Here is a 15603-nt window from a genome sequence, read left to right as displayed (position 1 = left end):
ACATGTATGACATATACAAAAGGCTTTATTTAAAACAAAGTGGGGTCAAATATTTGGATGGGTGTCTGCAGGCATTTTGTAATGGGACTACTGTGAGAGTTAAATTTAAACTAGCATTGCATGAGGCAGTTCAGTGTCTGATGATAGATGTGTTTGAACAATGGAATGGACCTGGGTGACATGATAATAGATTCTGCATCTGCTGTGATGGGATATTTCTGTATTGTTATTGTGAAGGATGCATTCAGTCTTTGTAGTCCTGTAAACGTAGCCATCTGAACTGCATAAATGGAGGATATATATATTTTTAAATTTATTTTATAGAAGTACAGTTGATTTACAATGTTTTGTTAGTTTCTGCTGTACAGCAAAGTGATTCAGTTATACATATACATATATATTCTTTTTCATATTCTTTTCCCATGGTTGAATATAGTTCCCATGGTTGAATATAGTTCCCTGTGCTATACAGTAGGACCTTGTTGTTTATCCATTCTATATATAATAGTTTGCATCTGCTAATTCCAAACTCCCAATCCCTCCCTCCCCACCCCACCTCCCCCTTGGCAACCACAAGTCTGTTCTCTATGTCTGTGAGTCTGTTTCTGTTTCATGGATAAATTCATTCATGTAGAGACAGTATTTTGATGCTGAGTTTGCATACGTAATTATAAACTTGAAGAGCCACTCACTTCTCTTTAATTGTTGTAGCTTAAATATCAGCTGTTCAGGGATTTCATTCATCTCTATGGAAAATGAAAAGATAATTGCTTTTAGTATTAAGGGAGAGAAAAAACCCAGTGTTTTTTAATGCATTACTTTACCTTTGTCATCAAATATTTCAGTTAAGACAGAATTTCTGATTCGTATTGATTATATTGTTAAAGCAGCCCACACCAACATTTGAAAATGGCTTATAAAGAGCAGACAATAGCATTATGTTTTCACTTATTCCACTAGTGACCTGCCTGCATGTGATAGCAAAAACAGAAGCGTTTTCCCTAACTTAACTCTAAATGGTCAGTTTTCCTAGTGAGCCCATCATTGGCTTGAGTAAAGCCTAATGCATTGCTCAGAAAATTGGAAATCATCTCCTTGATAACTAAGACAGTCTATGGTCTTGTTTCTATTCTGTCCTTTCATCTTTTTCCTTAGACTTTCTTTTGTCTTGATTCTGCACTGCACACAGAAGAGTGAGAAGAGGGTCAGCTAATCAGACTTTTTCTCTTCCGCTCTGAAGTGCTGTAATTAAGCCTCATTTGTAGAACTGTGCTGACATCTGCTTTGCGTCTCCTATCACCACATTGTTAACGAACACTTGCAAAGGCAGGGCTACAATTTCATGAAGAGTCTTTGCATTCAAGAGGGATTTCTGAGTTGAGGGCTTATGGGGAAACTGAGTCCAAGTGGTATAAATGCACATTTATATCTGTAACTCATTAGGGAATTACAAGGCACAACATTTTATGAAAATATAAGGAAAGTTCTTCATTTTGATGTTATCAGTAACCTCTCTGTGCTCAATTTCCTCACCTGTAATATTGGAGATGTACCTGTATCGTAAGGTTTTTGTAAGCATTAAATGGAATAATGTTTGTAAAGCTCTTATAAGTTGGTTGTTTCGGCTCATAGTTAAGTGCTTTCGGCTCGTAGTTAAGTGCTTGATAAATACTAGCACTTATTATTTCGTTCTCTCTTGCTCTGGTGGTTCAGTGAGTTACGTCTTTTTGTGTGTGTGTGTGTGGTACGTGGGCCTCTCACTGCTGCGGCCTCTCCCGTTGTGGAGCACAGGCTCCGGACGCGCAGGCTCAGCGGCCATGGCCCACGGGCCCAGCCGCTCTGCGGCACGCGGAATCCTCCCGGACCGGTGCACAAACCTGCGTCCCCTGCATCGGCAGGCGGACTCTCAACCACTGCGCCACCAGGGGAGCCTTTTTTTTTTGGCTGCGTTGGTTTTTCGTTCCTGCGCACGGGCTTTCTCTAGTTATGGAGAGCGGGGGCTATTCTTCATTGCAGTGCACGGGCTTCTCATTGTGGTGGCTTCTCTTGTTGCGGAACATGGGCTCTAGGTACGTGGGCTTCGGTAGTTGCAGCACTCGGGCTCGGTAGTTGCAGCACTCGGGCTCAGTAGTTGCGACACACGGTCCCTAGAGTGCAGGCTCAGTAGTTGTGGCGCATGGGCTTTGCTGCTCTGCGGCGTGTGGGATCTTCCCGGACCAGAGATCGAACCCGTGTCCCCTGCACTGGCAGGCCGATTCTTAACCACTGCGCCACCAGGGAAGTCCCCCAGTGAGTTACATCTTAAATGAGAGTTAGATTCCAAAAGATACTTGATTTAGTATTAAGAAGGGGGGAAAAGAGCAGTGTTTTATAATGCATTACTTCACATCTGTTTACCAAATACTGATGATGAAGAGAAATTTCCCTTTAGAATCTACTAACAGCTCATTAGCAGAACATATGGATTTGTGTGTAATCTACAACCGCACAATATATTGAATACAGCCTTTTTTTCTTCGAGTTTTAGACCATTTCATGTAAAGAACCAGATGATATTGTTGGCTTAGTTAGTGGCCATGATCTATAATAATTTGTTTTTATTGTATAAAACATAGAGTCGAATTTAAGTAAGTTAAATGAGCATTTAATGTGATATTATTGTATACTGACTCTTAGTATATCCTAGAGATAAAATCATTGATTTGCATGAATATGCTAACTTAAATGGTTAGGCATAATGGACCTTAAAAAGGGAAGGGAGTCAATTACATGAGATAATTTTGGCTAAAGCAAAAACTGAAACCAAAAGACAGAATCCTCCAAAACAAGCTACTAAAGGAAAAGCATACTTAGGCCAGCATTTTCAAGTCGAACATTTATCTTGCTTCCGTTCATTGGAAAATTGTTCCAACCTATTCTGTACTGGCTCTTAGGTTGTTTGTAATTTTTTTCCTTCACTTTCTCTCTTCTATTTCTTTTTTATGAAATTTAATTTAAAAAATTGAAGTATAGTTGATTTACAGTGTTTCAGGTGTACAGCAAAGTGATTCATTATACATACACATATATATTCTTTTTCGGATTCTTTTCTGTCATAGGTTATTACAAGATATTGAATATAGTTCCCTGTGTTATACAGTTGGTTCTTATTCCATCTATTTTATATATAGTTTGTAATTTTTTGATATGAAAAATAAAGGTACAGTAAACATGCTTTTTTTCCCTGAATTTTATTTTATTATTTTATTTTATTTATTTTTTCTTTATTGGAGTATAATTGCTTTACAATGTTATGTTGGTTTCTGCTGTACAACAAAGTGAATCAGCTATAAGTATACATATATCCCCATATCCCCTCCCTCTTGAGCCTCCCTATCCCACCCCTCTAGGTCATCACAAATAAACATGCTTCTTTTAAAAAAAAATAATAATTATTTTTATTGTGGTGATTCCATCTAAGAGCAGTTAAAGGACAAAATATAGTACAGAGTCACACAGCTCCCCTTTTTTTTTGGCTGCGCACATGTGGGATTTTAGTTCCCCAGCCAGGGATCAAACCTGCGCCCCCTGCATTGGAAGCACAGAGTCTTAACCACCGGGTCACCACCAGGGAAGCCCCTAAACATGCTTTTACTTATTCTTCCATGTATAGTTTTTTTTGAAAGTCACACAATTTCATACATACGATTACAGACCTCTTTCACCATCTAACCCATTTGTTTTACTCACACCCTTGTGGATGACTACCCAGCTTGTTTCCTTTTTAAAATTATATGTGATGCTGCATTGAATCTTCTCATGTAGATAAATTATCATGCTAGATGACGTATTCCAGGAGGACATTGTATCTAGGGGGAAAATTTTTTAGATGAATGGGATACATTAAAAAATAAGGCTTCAGACTATGAAAAATATAAGTTAATAGAATTGCTTCAACTGGGAGTACCTGCTATGTGCTCTAAAATGTTTTCTGAATAGATGAAGTTGGGGGACTCTGAGGTCATATATCCTACCCTCCATTTTTATGAAAAGTTCCTGAGATATTAGCCAGCTTCTTTCTTCTTAAACATTTTAAAGAGAGGAAACCTTACTGCTTCACAAAGCAGTTGGAAGTTCAATAAGAAATAAAAGATCTCTGGAACTTCTGTCATCAGCACTAGGTTTTCTTTCTAGGTTTATGTGAAATAAATCTAATCTCTTTATCAGTTTTTAAAATAATTTGTGTCCTCATGACATCTTTTAAACTTATTTTCAATTCTGATTCAAAATATTATGACAGCCTTCCATGTATTATGTGTCATTCATAGCTATCTTCTGCAGATTCGATAAGCATAATGCACATATTCGTTAAGAAGGCACCCTTTGGAGGCAGACAGGCTGGGATTTGCAGCCTTGCTCTGCCACTCACTGGTTGTGTTATCTTGAGAAGATTACATAACCTTTTAAAGTCTCAGTTTTCTTGTTTGTAAAATGGCATTATAGTATTTCTTCAGAAAGATGATGGGGGACTTCCCAGGTGGTGCAGTGGTTAAGAATCCACCAGCCAATGCAGGGGACATGGGTTTGAGCCCTGATCCGGGAAGATCCCACATGCCTCGGAGCAGCTAAGCCCATGCGCCACAACTACTGAGCCTGTGCTCTAGAGCCCGTGAGGCACAACTACTGAAGTCCGCGTGCCTAGAGCCCATGCTCCGCAACAAGAGAAGGCACCTCAATGAGAAGCCCGCACACCACAACAAAGAGTAGCCCCTGCTCGCTGCAACTAGGGAAAGCCTGCACGCAGCAACGAAGACCCAATGCAGCCAAAAATAAATAAATAAAAGATGATGGAGGAATATATAAGATAATAATGCCAAGTACTTACCATAATGCAAAAATGAAGTGTTCAGTAGTTGGTGGGGGTAGTTAAAATAGAAATAATGATTATCTTATATTTTCAAATTACTGACTAAAAAATTAGGGAGGAAAAGACCAACTTGGAGCCCTGAGGATAGGTCTTCCAGGTTAAAGTCAATCCATTAATCAGAGTATCCTACTACTGCCCTCTAGCCTGCATTTCTTGAATTTGTACATAAAGACAGAATTCACTCACTCACTCACCGTCCTTTCAGTACTGTGTGGAGCATTGTTGTCCAGTGCACTGAGGACAAGGAGATTCTATAGTGACCAAAAGAGAGCTATGGTTTCAGTCCTCCAGAGAGAGAAGACGGAGAGTGAGTGGGTCTGAGTGAGTGAGTCTGCCTGTTGCTTTGCTGACAACCCTATGTGTGATGACACTGAAATTTTAACTCTTTCTAAAAAGAGAATAATGTTAGTTCCAAATGACTTGTTCATGATGAATACATTTTAGCTTCTGAAAACAGGTGTTTGGTTTTTAATATTTTATTGTACTTTGTTGGGGATTGACATTAAGCTCGTCAATTATTTATTATTATTATACTGGGTAATCCATATCCTTCTCTTTGTTAAGGTTAGTGTGTTTTAGCTTCTTTATGAGCTGAGTGACCTTCAGTCACACATTCTCTTCCGGTGTCCCTGTCTCCTTCTCTAAGTGAAGTTAATGGGTCTCAACACATCTGAGTTGAGCTGTGGGTCACATTTCAGTATGGATTCAAAAGACATTGTGACCTTTAAAGGACTATATAAATACAAGGTGGTACTGCTACTCTTTGCTCCTATATGTTTATCATCAGTTTTAAACTGCAAAAATGTTATTCCCAATCTTTGTCATTTTCTCTTGAGAGTCAGTGGGTGCTTTCTCTCCTCCTTTTCTTTTTCTTAAGTCATACATGCTATTTCCCCCACAGTGTTCAGTACTATGTTATTATTTAAACATTTCCTTCTGTCCTGCACATTAAGTTTCATCCAAAATGATTAGGCTCCTGTCACAGGCTGCATCCCTCTCTGTTGGATGCAGAAAACCGTCCTGCCTTTCCTGTAGGCAGGTGCTCTCCTCCCAGATGTCTCAGTGTCACATTTTGCTGGCACCAGAAATCAAACTTCTACTTGTCCTCATATCTTTCAGTTTCCTCACCAGGGTCTCAAGTCATTGGAAGATACACTTCAGCCTTCATTGCTGTGAGCCTTCCTGGCTGTCTTGGGCCCCAGAAGTCTCAGGAGAACCTCCTGTTTGGGTTCTGGAAAGAACAGCATCTCTTCTTTAAGCAAATCTCCTTTGCCTGTTCTTCTCATCTCTGACATTTGCTAAATTGTCTATGGTCCTTAGCAGCTTGTACGTCCTGGGTGTCAATTCAGCTCTGTTCTATGAACATCACACAAACACAAAATGGCGAGGCCAGTATTTCAGGCCCTTCTCTTGTGTTGTACTGGTTGTACTGTTGTGATGAGTGAGGATGGGGTGCAAGATAGAGGGCTTCTCCCCCAGGGCTCATAATCTAGCTTGGGCCACAGTGCATGTACACCAGTATGGTAATTTACATACAGAGATAGCCAGTAATGCGGCCTCTGCTTTGTACCAGGGTGTGTTCTGGAAAGCTTCCTTATTAAGAGGCTCATGTCAAATCAACATTTTTTTTCCCCAATGTGTGTACAGTGTAACTAGGGTTACAATATAATTTATTGTTCAAATCCTAACACTTGGGAGAATGATGAAGAGAGTTATTAATAATGGGGAATGTGTAACAGACTTAAGCTAGAACTGTTCTAGGCAAACTGGGATTTATCGGGTTAAAACCAGAGATAAACAAGGACTCACACATGCAGTCATAGCCTTAATCAGAATGATGTAGAAGGAAAGACTCAGGAACTCTAAGTCTGTAATTTAAATAAAAAATTATAGTCTAGGTCCCATAAATGGACAAAATAAGTTATATATAGTTAAAAACAAGCCCTGAGATAAGATAAAGTGTTCAGTATGTAAAAGTATGATTTTACTGTATCATAGGTTTGTCTTATACAAAACTAATATGATGCTTGCTGTGATAAAAATTAATAAAATTATTAATTAAAAATAGTTTACTTGTTTCCTTTGATTTTAGTGGATTATTTTTTTTAATGGAATGACTTAAAGATCTCTAGTATCTTTAAAAGGCAGGCTACCCAGGGAGGTTTGAACAGATGTCCTTTTTTTTCTTCATGAATTTCTCAGAGACAACAAAGAATGTTCATTTTTTTCCATTTTCATCTATCTGTCTATCTGTTCATATATCTATCATCAAGTCAACAGCTATTTACTGAGCAGTTATTGTGTGCTAAACCCTGGGTACTGGGAATACAGTCACCAGTGGGGTCTGGTTCCTTTTTCTTTGTACCGGCTTGTCTTTCTCTGTTTCAGCTCTGTCTTTGTAAAAGCAAGGAGAAATCATCTCTTTGGTTCTCTTTCCCTTTCTGAAGCAAAGTCTTATGGGATTAGGTCCCTCAGTTTCTTTATTTGGCAAAAGATCTTACTATTCAGTCAAATGTTATAAAAGTCTTAATGGAGCAAGACAAATGTGCCTCTGTGACCCATTTACTCAAAAAAATACACTTTAGGAAAAGAGATTCCAAGTTAACAATAGAGGAAGGGAGTGAAGCTAAACACAAGTTTCCAGCAAGCAGTAGTAATTCTGGGGAAATGTCTCTATAGTTTTGCATTTCAGTTCTGCTAATGTCACTTTACTCTGCTTTTCTCCTCTTCAAGAGGAACCCAGATGATTATAACAAACTGGATTTGATATCTAAGATGAGCATTCAGGGAATGGAAAGTAGTTAGTAGGGCTGGGAAAGTGAACACAACTTAAGGAGTGGGGTTAGCCATTGGTAATGGCAAGAGATTTGGCTCAAGAAATAAGCAAGTATTGTAAGCTATCTTAGGGATCTTGAACTTTGTCCTGAAGGCAAAGGGAAGTGTCTTAAGTTTTGTTTGTTTTTAAATCAAGGGAATGACATTATCCTAGTTACCTCTTGGAAGTGTCTTTTGCAAGGGAGATAAGTATGACTAGTGGCAAGGGTAGTGAAGGTTTTAGAAACCCAGTGGTTAGTGACCTGGACTAGGAGATGGAAGACAGTGTATAGACTGCAAAAAACAGGTTTAGTGATTGAACGTGGGTGCCAGGGGTTACACATTGTCCTGGGTTTCCCTTGCTTATGTGTCTGGAGAACCGTGGTGACATTTACTAACTGAGTAGTGGGGAAACACAAGGTGTTAGGCAGATTTTCACCTAAGCCTGTGGGTACAAAGTTGATTATCAGTCTTCTAGAAATAATCAGAGTAGCATCTAAAATTCACTAAGAACTTCGGTTGTGAGCCTTGGGTGAAGAAAAACTTACCACGGCTGATTTTTATAATTAATTTCCTATGCTTTTTTCCTGCCATTCCCAATGACAGCAAGCATCACCTTGCAAAGAAAGAGAAATCACAAAAGACAGCCTGGTGTATGTGTGTGTGTGAGAGAGAGAGAGAGAATACGTGATGGTGGCTGAGGATGGCATGGATGGTTCACTGTATTGGTTCATAAACCTCTTTCACCCACTGGCAGAAAGGCTGAATGGGAGGGGTAGGGGGAAAGCTAGCTAAGGTTGCATAACATCCTGATTAAGAGAGTGCTAGGGTCACATTGCCTGGGTTCCAGTTCTAGCTATGCTACTTAACTAGTGTGGACAAATTTTTTCATCTCTTTGTGTCTGTTAGCTTCTTCATCTGCAAAAGAGATAATAATAGTGCTAACCTCATTTTAAAGTCTTAAATAAGTTATTGTCTGTAAAATACTTGGAATGAGTTACTATGTTTACAATGTTTAGAACAGTGGGTAGCAGTATTATTTATTCATTCATTCATTCATTCATTCATTTATTTATGGTGGCTGTGTTGGGTCTCCGTTGCTGTGCGTGGGCTTTCTCTAGTAGTGGTGAGTGGAGGCTACTCTTCGTTGCGGTGCACGGGCTTCTCATCGCAGTGGCTTCTCCTGTTGCAGAGCACGGGCTCTAGGTGCGCGGGCTTCAGTAGTTGTAGCACGCAGGCTTCAGTATTGTGGCATGCAGGCTCAGTAGTTGTGGCTCATGGGCTCAGTAGTTGTGGCACACAGGCTTACTTGCTCCACGGCATGTGGGATCCTCCTGGACCAGGGCTCGAACCCATGTCCCCTGCATTGGCAGGCAGATTCTTAACCACTGCGCCACCAGGGAAGCCCAGTAGCACTATTATTATACAAGGTTTTCTTTTAGCAGATGGAATGAGCAAAGCCGCAGATAATGGGCAGCATCTTAATAAGTGGGAGGATTGATAGAATTACATTATTATGACCTTTCTGTCCTGTATCCATGATTTCAGACCCTGATAACACATAGCATATTGGCTGGGTCCTTGTAATTTGTTCATCCCAGTGAGAACATGTTGTAGTGTTAGTGGCGGTGGCAGTGATGAGAATGGTGAGACTAGCTTGTATGAAACCTCCACGTCAACCTGATGAGGTGTAGATACTTCATGGTCTCACTTTTACCCTTGAAGAGCCTGGCTGTTATGTGGAGCAGCTGCCCAAGGCCAAGAGCTCGTGAGTCCTGGAGCTGAGATGCAATCCAGTTGGTTTAACTTGAGAGCCTGCACTCTTTAGCCACTACCCTGATTGCCTCTGCAGTGTGTGTAAACGGTCCCTGTTCACACAACGGCCCCCTCACAAAAGAGAAGAAAGTGGCTTTATTTTCGTGAAAGGTGATGGGTTTCAGGGTCTGAAACTGCAGGTCAGGGTAGTGGAAGATATCATTAATCTCTCTTTTCCATTTCTCTTTTAGATATCAGTTTTTCTTGCAGGTGAAGCAAGATGTCCTTCAGGGCCGGCTGCCCTGCCCTGTCAACACCGCTGCTCAGCTGGGAGCGTATGCCATCCAGTGTAGGTTCCACTTAAGCATATTTGCTTCAGAGCTCTTGAGAAGAATGTTTGAATTTTTCTTTTAAAGCAATTTTATGAAGTTCTTCTTATCAAATGACATTTTGCTAAAAAGAAATTGAATTTAGTCAAAATTCAAGTTTTAATCAGTGTGCCTTCAGAAGGGGTAAAAGTGAAGCCGGTTACATTATACCTTGTAGTAGGTTGCATGGAGTTTTAGTCACAGGAATAGCACTGATTCTTGATTCCATGGAAGGTCTGAAAATTTGTTCTGTTCTACATTCCTCCTGAGTTGATTGATCCCTCTGAGCCGCCCTGCCTCAGAGATCCCACTGCTTCCAAGCGGCTGTTGTGATGACTCCACGTGGGCAGGTGCCATCACCAGTTTAGAGCGTGGCCCACAGTCCGCACCCGTTGTCCGTCAGCTCTTGCCATCCATGTGGCGGCCATGGGGGCAGCTCCAGGTTGTACTGTCATTTTGGAGGCTGAAGCTGAGGCTGTTTCCACTTATATTTACTGAGCCCCTTCTAAGAATCAAGCAGGGTATGGGGGTGATGAGACAGCATGTTCCTTGCCTGTGTGATTCTTGCAGACCAGAAATAGCTTAGAAAAAATATTCTAGGAAAAATGTTGTGTAAATGAACTGGGGAACTGGTTGGGTTTGGAAGGTGGATTAATGTAGGGAGAATTTTTATAAGCATAACATAGTGAGCTCTCTGGTTTCATTTAGTTTCTTTGTGTAAACTGTAATGGGGTTATGTGCAGCATTGTATTATATTTCCATGACCATTATGTGGGGCAAATACGTTTTGAACCACATGATTTATCTCTTGGTGTCATTGTCTGAGAGAGGTTATGGTTGTTTTTCACCTCAAGCATTTCCATTATATGTACTTTAAATGCTGTTTACAACATTTTACTTCATATAAACTGGTAAGAATAACTTAAATGAAAATGATAATCATAGTCTTGGAGAAAGCAAAAATTTTATCTTTTTAATATAAGATTTTGTTTATACTATCCATATATTCTCATCAGAGTTGTTTTAAACTAAAATTAGTTATTATCTTATATACATTTATTAATAAAGCACTTGAAGAAAATGTTTAAGCATGAGAAGAATACTTTTATTCCTGTATTTTTAGGAATATTTTCCTAAAATGGAAAAAAATTACAGTTTCTTTCTTTTTTAGCGGAACTTGGAGATTACGATCCGTATAAGCATACTGCGGGGTATGTGTCAGAGTACCGGTTTGTTCCTGATCAGAAGGAAGAACTTGAAGAAGCTATAGAAAGGATTCATAAAACTCTAATGTAAGAATCACATTTTATTAACAATAATCAACATGTTGTACGTTAGGGCCCCAGAACTTCATCTTGAAACTATAAGTTTATATTCTTTGACCAACATCTCTCCATTTCCCGTACCGCACCGCCCCATTCCCTACCCCCCCAGGCCCTGGTAACCACTGTTTGTTCTAGTCTCTGTTTTTATGAGGTTGGCTTTTTTAGATTCCACATACAGGTGGTATTATACAAGAATTTGTCTTTATCTGTCTTACTTTGCTAAGCATTATGCCCTCAAGGTCTATCCATAACACTTGAAAGTTGCTAAGAGAGTAGATCTCAAATGTTATCACAACAAAAAACAAATGGTCATTATGTAACGAGATGGAGGTGTTGGCTATGCTATAGTGGTGATCATTTTGCAGTATATAAATGTATCAAATCAACATGTTGTACACCTTTAACTTATATAATGTTATATGTCAATTATATCTCAATAAAGCTGGAAGAAAAAGAATCCCACTTTATGTCACATCGCCCATCAACCATCATTTTATGCTATTGACAGGCTTAAGAAAAGTTTCTTAACAAATTCTTCATCTGTGCCTTGAACATTTTTTCTTTTCAAAGTTTTTTTTCTTTTTTTTACTGCTTATAACACTAAAATGCACATAGGAAACCCAGACAATTTAAAAAGTATAAAGGGAAAAAAAGTGTAAAAGAGAGAGTAAATCCCAGTACCTAAAGTCAACATATTTTTAGTTAATGGCCTTTCAGACCTCTCTCTATGCATGATTTCCCGTAGAGAAAATGTATTTTATGTAGATTTATGTATGTATGATTTTACAATGAAATCATTCTGTACATACTGTATTTTGCAATCTTCTATTTTTTTCAGTCACCAGTACCTTGTGAAATTTATTTTTTTAAACTATAAATATATGTTATTACCACAAAAGCCTTAATGTATTCTGGATTTGCTCTGTCTTAAGTATGTAAGTTCTTCACAGTTACAAGCAAAGCCCTATTTGGTCTCTAGCAATGAATCTGGAGATCATGATGCCAGTGTGGAGCCTCAAGGGGTATTATGTTAACACCACATGTGCTTCTGAGAAATAAACACACTCCACTAGTAGGATTTTCAATTAATGGCCTGCAGCATTGAAGTTATAATTTAATTATAGTTATTTTGGTTAAATCCTCTATACTGATTAACTTTGCTTTATTGCCTCTTATGTAACATCCCCCTTTGAATTTGCTTGGTTTCTTTCAGATGTATTACAGTTAAGGTGAAAAAAAGGGTAGAATTAATCTGGTCAACAAAAAATGTTTGCCTAAAGGATCTGTTTCAGTGAGTAGCACCAGAAGTCAGTTGCTGAATTGCAATCAGAGAAACTAGGTTTTCCACCTTGTGTTAACATGCCCCAGAATGCTCTCCAGCCTGGTTCTAGAGTCCTTCGTTTTAAGGTTTCACTGAAGTGGGTGCTAAGAGAGTACCTGTTATAACATTATGAAGGGCACCGTGTTTGGCACATCCTGAGAATACTGATTCTGCTAGGAGTTTCCAAGTACACTTATGTTTTGAAATTATCAGGGAGCTTTGATAAAGGACCTTATCTGTTTTATGGCATGGCGTTGACAGCGTGACTGTTATTTCTAAAAGACTAAAGCTTGATCAAGGTTTGGTAGCTTTCTTGTGTCTAATTTGTGGTAAACATTCTTCTTTATAGATTTCAAAAGTATTATATTGCTGGGCTTTCCAGAGTACCATGGCTGAAACATGGGATTGCATCGAAGCAGGATTTCTTAATTTTTAAAAATTTGTGACTCCTTTTGTTAACCATTAAAAATCTCTCTCTCTCTCTCTCTCTCTCTCTCTCTCTCTCTCTCTCTCTCTCTCTCTCTCTCACTCATACATACACACACACACACACACACAGAGAGAGAGAGAGAGAGAGAGAGAGAGAGAGAGAGAGAGTTCCAGTCATCCATGGAGATTCCTGGCAGATGCTTACCCTCTTTAGGAATGAATGCTATTTTTTGTATATTGTCACCAATGAAGATTTTGGGAAGATTTTTATACTTTGTATTAAGAAAGTGACAAGTACTTTTACAGTTTCTAAAGGACCACACATGTGCTCAGGAGATGCTGATGAGCCCCGGTTGGGTGGTGAGGGCCCATTCTCTTCTTCCCTCCAACACTGCTCTCCTTCATTTCCCTCCCGGTGGAGAGCTGCCGGTACACAGAGACGTTTTACTGTCTGTAAAGTGTATGCTTTTTAATTTGAGTGCTTATATCCTCAGTAATCTCTTTGGGGGTTTCTGAAACTGAGACTTTTTAATATATGGGGGGCTACTGAGATCAGCTATAATGAGCAAAACTAGATTTGGTAAATGAAATTAACTTACAAGTATCACCTCAGAGTATTAAAATTTTGTCACCACGAAGGCAAGAGTCTTCTTGAAATACAAAGGCTTATGTTTGCATTAGCACAAAGCATTATTTATTTTTCCAGTGAATATAGTGAAAATGGCTTCTGTTCCCTGTGAGCATAGTAGCTATCAGTAAAGTAAGGCTCTTTGTTTTTATGCTGGGCGTAGGGGTCAGGCTCCTTCTGAAGCGGAGCTGAATTATTTGAGGACTGCTAAATCCCTGGAGATGTATGGTGTTGACCTCCATCCTGTCTATGTGAGTAACATTTAATTAACACAGAGTATTTTAAGCTGATGACATTTTCTTAAAAAGTCACTGGAACTCCCAAAGGAAAGGAGCAGTCCTGTTGTTTAGCGAGCAGATGATACTTCTTCATCTGATGTTTTTGAACACAAAGAATCTCTTGCGTGGATTAAAGCCTAATGAGTTTTGCATAAAGGTCTGTGATTATATTTCCGTGTGTAGAAAAACAATTAACTGGGCTTGAAAACACAACCTGGATAACAGCTCCAGAGGGCTTAGCTAAACATCAAAACAGTTTAAAATTGGTCTATAATTGATTATATTAGACAGAAAACAGGAGGATTTTCCAAAAAATAGATTTTATGGCTAAAAAACATTCATAAGATCACCTGCCTGCTAAAGTAGACTTTAGGCAACAGTATATGTGTAACTGTTGGTGGTTCTATGTTGGATATGCAGGTTCTGTCAATATTAGGGTTACTGTCTACTGTAGTTATTGCCACTGCATAAATAGGAGAATTTTTGTAGTTTTTCTTCAGTAGCTGATGAAAACTTGTGGAATATGATCAGTGGGCACTTACACTGAATCTGTACTGAGTGTTCAGGATCCAGATCTTCAACTTGGAGCCACTTCTCTAAGGTTACCAACTGGTTATTCTACACCAGTGAGATTGGAATGTCATTGTCTTTGATTTTATGAGAGTTTAGTTACCAATTGACAAATCTGATTATTTGAGAAAATGGACCAGTTGTCTTATTCTTTACACGAAGTGAATTGCTAAAGATTATACGTAGATTGAATGTTTGTCATTTGGATTATGGAACTCAGTTGGGTTTTTTTTGGAACTCAGTTTTTAAGAAACCCTGATAAGACTTACTGTAATGCAAACAGCTCATTGATGTATTCATTTTGTAATATGTCTTTTGCTCATCAGAGTTTGCTAAAACAAATCATCTCATATTATTTGTAAAGAATTAGAAGCATCCCTGGTTATACTGTTAATATGGCAATAAAAGTTACATATTTGGGAGAAGTAGTAGCTCCCTGATAAATTACAGTCTAATCTCATTAAACCATTAAATGCTCCATACTACTGTCCTTTAAAAATACTTCTAAAACTTCGTGGAGTAATTATTTTTTTTTTCTTCTAGCCACATTAATCTTATTAGGTTTTCAGTTTTTTAAAAAATATATTTTATAGGAAATGTATAAAGAGAGAGTCTTCTGCAAAATGCTTCTGCATTTGTATAATGTTTATTCTAATTCAAAAATATTTCTTTTGTGGGAGGTGGAAATTTATGGCAAATGAACCGAATTTGTTAGAAGCTTCCATACATTCCTTTAAAATCGAATTTTTAGAACTGAAAGTGGGCAAAAGCTGATATTTTTTGAAAATATATTAGTTATGTTCCTTGGGAATTTGACTTTGCAGGCTGTTATTTGACGTTAGGGTAGAAAAAAGATGGATACAAACACAATTCGCTGTGTGTTCTTGGTATCCACTCTGTGACGTTTTCATTTCAGAATCCCATTTTCTTTTTTTTTTTTTTTTTTTCGGTACGCGGGCCTCTCACTGTTGTGGCCTGTCCCGTTGCGGAGCACAGGCTCCAGACGCACAGGCTCAGCGGCCATGGCTCATGGGCCCAGCCGCTCCGCGGCACGTGGGATCCTCCCGGACCGGGGCACAAACCCGCGTCCCCTGAATCGGCAGGCGGACTCTCAACCACTGCGCCACCAGGGAAGCCCAGAATCCCACTTTCTTAATTGGGATTTGTTATTGCCCGGAAATGAAAGGTTTCCAGTCTTTACCTAGCAGA

At 39.0% G+C, this 15603-nt stretch overlaps 1 protein-coding gene across 2 annotated transcripts in view; it reads left to right on the top strand.

Moving 5' to 3' along the window:
• Positions 1–15603, top strand: part of EPB41L4A (erythrocyte membrane protein band 4.1 like 4A) — a 275254-nt gene that overhangs the window by 157942 nt on the left and 101709 nt on the right. For both annotated transcript variants that reach the window (XM_032627984.1, XM_032627985.1), the window contains exons 6-8: positions 9727–9824; positions 11015–11135; positions 13710–13797. In XM_032627984.1, the coding sequence (XP_032483875.1) occupies positions 9727–9824; positions 11015–11135; positions 13710–13797 (307 nt within the window). The remainder of the gene's footprint in view (positions 1–9726; positions 9825–11014; positions 11136–13709; positions 13798–15603) is intronic.

This window comes from Phocoena sinus, chromosome 3, assembly GCF_008692025.1.
Source record: "Phocoena sinus isolate mPhoSin1 chromosome 3, mPhoSin1.pri, whole genome shotgun sequence".
NCBI lineage: Eukaryota > Metazoa > Chordata > Mammalia > Artiodactyla > Phocoenidae > Phocoena > Phocoena sinus.
The sequence above is the reverse complement of the archived record's forward strand: the minus strand, read 5'-3'. Positions and strand labels throughout refer to the sequence as shown.